This window comes from Mandrillus leucophaeus, unplaced genomic scaffold, assembly GCF_000951045.1.
Source record: "Mandrillus leucophaeus isolate KB7577 unplaced genomic scaffold, Mleu.le_1.0 Scaffold83, whole genome shotgun sequence".
In the NCBI taxonomy this organism is placed as follows: domain Eukaryota; kingdom Metazoa; phylum Chordata; class Mammalia; order Primates; family Cercopithecidae; genus Mandrillus; species Mandrillus leucophaeus.
In genome coordinates, this window is record NW_012109030.1 from 46,600 (window position 1) to 52,706 (window position 6,107).

The 6,107-nt window shown below is 39.1% G+C and overlaps 1 protein-coding gene across 1 annotated transcript in view; it reads left to right on the forward strand.

The window, feature by feature from the left end:
* Positions 1–5,951: 5,951 nt before the first annotated feature.
* Positions 5,952–6,107, forward strand: part of ST8SIA6 (ST8 alpha-N-acetyl-neuraminide alpha-2,8-sialyltransferase 6) — a gene marked incomplete at its 5' end in the record, with an annotated part of 143,284 nt that continues 143,128 nt past the window's right edge. The window contains one exon of the mRNA XM_011968148.1: positions 5,952–6,083. Within this exon, the coding sequence (XP_011823538.1) occupies positions 5,952–6,083 (132 nt within the window). The remainder of the gene's footprint in view (positions 6,084–6,107) is intronic.

Consider the following 6,107-nt stretch of genomic DNA (forward strand, 5'->3'; position numbering starts at 1 on the left):
AATTGTCGCCAGTTCAATCTGACATTGATTCAGATTTTTGCCATATAAGTTCTGTCAGATATTCTGAGTTTGCAACATTTTTCTGTTTTGTTTTGCTTTACTGTTGTCAGTTCACTTCTCAACGTATTCTATTGCCTTACTACGTCTTTTTCAGTTTGTCTTCCTTTGGACTTTCCTATCACAGTGTTTACATATATTTAATTTCCCGGGGCGTATGAAGTGATCTTGTTTAAATTTTCTGCTGTTTCTTGGAGTAAGTCTCTTGCAACATATTTTCTTCACTTCCCTTTTTACTGGTTACATTTCTTTCCTTTTATCTTATATTTTCCAGAACCTTTGCATAATTTCCTTTCCTGTCTGGTCATCTTTGAAATAAGCCATGTCTGTTCCTTTCTGCTACTTGCTAGGAATATTGTGAATGGAAATTCTCTGGCAGTCCTTCTTTTCTCTTTGTGCACTGGTTGAAACTTAGTTTTGCATTACAGGCTGGATGATTTTTTTTTTTTTTAAAGTTATCTGTTTATAGTTCAGGTTACATGGAATGAAGAGGTGGGGAAGAGAAGTTGGAGGAAGAAATTCGACAGAGTTTGACATATTATCTCTGCATGCTCACTCTCCACCCCTCAATCTGTTCAAACAACTGAAGTTTTGCCTGGTCTGACAGGGTCTAGAATTAGGCAGGATATTCTGACTCTGGGAGAGGCCAGTTTGGTGAAAATCAATAGCTCAAAAACTTTTTGTTGATCAGATACGTAGAACAGGTACTCATTTCTAATCAGACAGGTAGAGCAGGTGCTCATTTCTACTGGTAAATTGACTTTAGTCATAGCCACAACATTCTTTTGCAGCATCTCTTCCCAAGTTTAGCAGCATCTCTAGGTGACTATCATTCCTTTAGCAAGAACGCTACATTTGCTGAAAACAGAAATATTAGCTTCCAGTTCTTTTTAAATCCTGCAGCCCTGGCCATTCACCCTGATTGCTACTTGTTTTAACTGTAGTCTATTCATAGCCTTTGCCCTTTCAAACTGAGAATTAGTAAGGCCTTAAAAACTTTTCTACGGTTTTTTTTTTTTTTTTTTTTTCAAGAGACAGGGTCTTTGTCACTCAGGTTGGAGTGCAGTGGCATGATCTTGGCTCACTGCAACCACTGCTTCCCTGGCTCAAGTGATCTTCCCACTTCTGCCTGCCAAGTAGCTGGAACTGCAGGCACGAGCCACTATGCTTGACTAATTAAAAAAAAAAAAGGCATTTTGTAGAGACAGGGTCTTGCTATGTTGCCCAGGCTTGTCTTGAACTCCTGGACTCAAGCAATTCTCCTGCCTTGGCCTCCCAAAGTGCTGGGATGACAGGCATGAGCCACTGCACCCAACCAACTTTTCTACTTGTTTCCCACAAATATAAGATCACAAATAGAGCAGACATGTCTTGAAGTTGGCATTCTTGTCCAATTAGTTCACCTTCAGCAGGGAGTTTGTGAAATGGGATTTTTGCCATTTTATAGTCTTGAGATATGAATAAATAGCATGCATTTCCCCTTTTAGTCCTTTACAGTGTTTTAAGTGCATTTCAAAGAGAGGAATTGTGGAAATTTGAATGTTTATATGTTAAAAATCTGTTTTAGAAAGTGAATAATAATTCTTATATTTTGTCCTGTAGTTTTAGTTATACTCTTTAAATTAAAACTACTTTATGCATAGAATTACTTTCTTTCTTTCTTTTTTTTTTTTTTTTGAGACAGAGCCTCACTCCATCACCCAGGATGGAGTGCAGTGGTGCCATCTCAGCTCACTGCAACCTCCAACTCCCAGGCTCAAGTGATCCTCCCACCTCTACCTCTGGAGTCACAGGGACCACAGGTGTGCACCACCATGCCCTGCTAATTTTTTTTTGTTTTGATGTTTTTTATAGAGAAGCCGTTTTGCTACATTGCCCAGGTTCATCTCAAGCTCCTAGGCTCAAGCGATCTGCCCACCTCAGCCTCCCAAAGTGCTGGAATTACAGGTGTGAGCCACCGCGCCTGGTCCCCATTCTTTAATATTCAACTAACAGTGGGCAAAAATCTGTAATAAGACATATTTGGAGAGATACTGAGGTCACTGATTTCTTCAAGTCATTTCTACTTTTATTTATATCCTATGATTTATTGAAAATACGTAATCTTGGTTATCATAGTCTTATAAACGTCCTTCCCAAGGTATAGTTTAATGTTATAAATGACCTATCGTCCTGTAGTCCTCACAAATCTTTAATGTTACAAAAACCAATCAAGCAGTCTGAAACATCAGAAATCATCTTTTCTAAACAGAGAGGTAAAAATGTCGCCCGAATGAAGAAAAGAGTCTTTGGTGCATCAATTTTTTGTGTGTTTCTCACAGCATTCCTGTTTCTCGTTATATAGAAGATGTTCCTATGTAACAATGAGATATATTTGTATCTACTATGTATACAGTGTGTATACACATAGTATACATGTATATGCATTCTATATACACATATTTGTTTATATAGTGTGTGTATGTATACATATAATCTTTGTAGAGCTATAGCATATCTATGTACACTTATTCACTGTTATATATCAGTAAGAATCTTCAATATAAGGAAAAAATTATGTAGATATATTATAGATGTCACTATACATACTATGTAAACACATATGTGTATATATAGTTTCTATACATTTATATTATATACATAATATATAATGATGTATATACACAATATATTACACATAATATATAACAATTTACATATGCATAATTATTATATGGCATGTATATGTATAGTATATATTATATATACAATAGGTATATACACAGTATATATTCTGTACATTGCATATTATGTATATAGTGTATATACATATATATTAAGTATATATCAAATGTCAAGTAGACACTTGATATTTGTGATTCATCTTTCTGAATCCCCAAATCCACACTTACGGAAATCTTATACGTTTCTAGCTTTCCCCTGAATCATCTTTTTGGTGGAAAGTCACTTGTTAGCTGAATAAGAAACCTTACACTCCAAATCAGAAACTTCAGCTTTCAAGATTTCCTTAGGCCTGGAGATGTTTTATATATCAAAACTTCCCAATCATTTTTTAAAAGTTATTTTATGAAGGTAAGGACATTCATGATGATGAATAAAGAATAACAAAGACCAGATGAGAGGCCGATGTGGAGTGGACTGGGTGAGTGAGGTGGGCTCGCCACTTATCACAAGCTTGGCAGCAGCGTCTGGATGTCAACCTGAGTTTACGTTTCAATTCCTGTCCTCAGCAGCATTTCAAATTACTACATGGCATAGATCTTTAGGGTTGCAAGTCAAGCCTGCAAATGTTAAGCTACCAAATGCACACTTTTCCAGTAGTGGTTCTATGGCTAATAATATTAAGGTATCATGTTCTTGTCAGGTTTCTTTCTCTCTCAAGGATGAGCAAGTTAATTCATATCTTACCCACCCAAGTCTTAAATTAGAAAGCTTGTGGTAAAGTTCCCTACTGTCAAATTTTAACACTGGGCTCAGAATTCCCATTGCAAATTTACACTTGGTTTTCCAATTAAAATGGGCTTTTGTGAGTCCCCTGCTGATAGCCATTGGCTTGATAAAAAGTAACTTCATTTGCAGTAAGGGTGTTTAGGGAACCCAGTGCAAGGCTGACTCTTCTGCTGTTGCCTTGAGCCCAGCTGTGCTGAAATATTAAACTTTAGTAAATTAGGTGAAATTGCAGCTTCCTGGCTGATACAATAATGCCTTTTTCCTTTTCTGCAAACCATGTTCAGCATTAGTTTTCTGCACAATTTTCTGCACTGAGATAAAAATCGGAATGTCTTTCAAATCCAGGCAACTCTTCATTTTCTAGATAATTGTGCCATATTCTACTCATTTAACAAACGGCTTAAACTTTGAAATATGTAGAATTAGATTACAATATTATTCTATCACTACCTGAATATAGCATTACTGTATGTCATACTCAGATGAAGCAACTGAATCCCTATAAATATTAGCTTTATGTAAAAGTAGAAGCCTATTTTTATTCTTGATTAGCACATATATTAACAGCAGTGATGAGCTATAGAAGGAAATCATATTCCTAGTCACATTTATTTTTAGTTTTATTGCTCCATTTTCTCTTTAAAAATAACACGAGTTCTTATGTGTTTTTATTCATTGACCAAACATTTATTGATCAATTATTGTGTGCAAACTTCTGTTTTGTGTTCAACCAGATGTTTTTAGAGTAAATCCAGAATTAGCAGAAAGAGACTAGGGACATTGGTATCTCTTTCCCTGATATATGTTTTCTTGTGATAGAATCTTTGGTGACAGCTTTATTTAGCTGTCTGGCCTGGTTGCTCCCAAATGGCTCTCACTTTGGCCTCTTTCAGGTGAAGACCATATGTGTCTAGACGTCAGTTGAAATATCATATTTTTGTTGCTTGGGAAAGTTAACTCATTAAAGCCTTTTCAAAATTGAAGTCATTTCAAAAGATCTTATCAAGGTACTCCCAAGATGGTGGAATCCAAGGGTTGCATTTGGAAAAATCTCATAACTATACCAAAGTAAGAATGAATAGTTTCATAAGCCCATATATAACCACGGTGGAATTAAAACCTAGGGAAGTGGCTAAGTGGAGGCTTGGGCAGTCAGGATAGTTTAGGGCATAAAGAGTTGAGACCCACTTCTAAATAAGTAATTGGAGAGCCAGTCTGTTTCATAGTGTCATTGGATCACTCTCCTGCAACAGATGAGATACTCGTAAATGAGATACTAACCAATATGATCTAGACCATGGTTTCATTTTGCCTACCATAAGAAGGATACCATAGGTTGGGTGACTGAAAGAACAGAAATTTATTTTTCATGGTTCTGGAGGGTGAGAAGCTCAAGATCAGTGTGCCAGCATGGTCAGGTTCTGGTGAGGGTCCTCTTCCTGCTTGGCAGAAATCTGCCCTCTTGCTGTGTCTTTACACTGCACAGAGCAGAGAGAGGAGGCAAATTCCCGGCCGCCTGCTCTTATGGGGGAACTAATTCTACCAGGAAGTCTCCACCCCATGAACTAATCAGGTACCAAAGGCCCCACCTCCAAATACCACCACATTAGATTGGGGATTTGGGTTTCAACATACGAATTTTGTAGAGACACAAACATTCAGCCCGTAGCAGTGTTAAAAGAAAAACATCAGACAAATTAAATTTACCACAGTTTATTTGAGCAAAGGATTCATGAACTGGGCAGCACTCACAACCAGAGGAGGTCCAGTGAGGTCCACCTCACGGTGTGAGCAGCAAAGCCTGATAGGCCAAACTCAGAAGCACAATAGAGAAACTGATTGGCTATAGCTATGCAGGCTACCTTATGGGGCCTGGTGTAATGAGTTGGTTGCCTGTGATTGGCCTGTAGCCCCCTGTTCATTACAGCCTAATGTAGATTTCCATTGTTAGGTGGGAACTCAACGTACAGAGACAGCCTCAAGCTAATGGCCTCTTGCTTATTTAAGAGCAGTATGCAGACTTTTTCTGGAAAGCTTCAAATGGTGAATATTTCAGGCCTTGTGGGCTATGCCACCTCTGTCATCACTACTCAATTCTGCCCTGGCAGCCCTAAATCATACAGCCATATGCAGTCACTGATAATACAAAGCCATGGGCATGGAGGTTTTCCAATAAAACTATTTGCAAACACAGGCAGGGGCTACATCGGTCTGCGGGTAGTAATGTGCTCACACCTAAAGGTCTCCCAGCCCCTCATACCAGTTCGCTGTCCCTCTGAATCTGGGTTGAAGTAAGCACAGGTTACTGTTTCTCTTCTGGGTCATGATCCACCCAGCAATTCCCCAGTCCCCAGCTTTATTCATGCGTGGGAGGATGCAGTTGAGCGACTGCACAGTTTCGAAAGTTTTTGAAGCGGCCCTTTTCTCCTCTCCTCTCTCCCCAGGCAGAGTTGCGGTGTGGCTGGGTGGGCTGCGTGGGCTTCTGGGGGACACGAGGGCACTCGGGACGAGGCGAGGGCGCAGAAAAGTTGGAGCCCAATCAGCACGGAGTTGAGCTTCCGCGCCCCAACCTTCAGGTGACCCCGCGCGGCGGCGGCGGC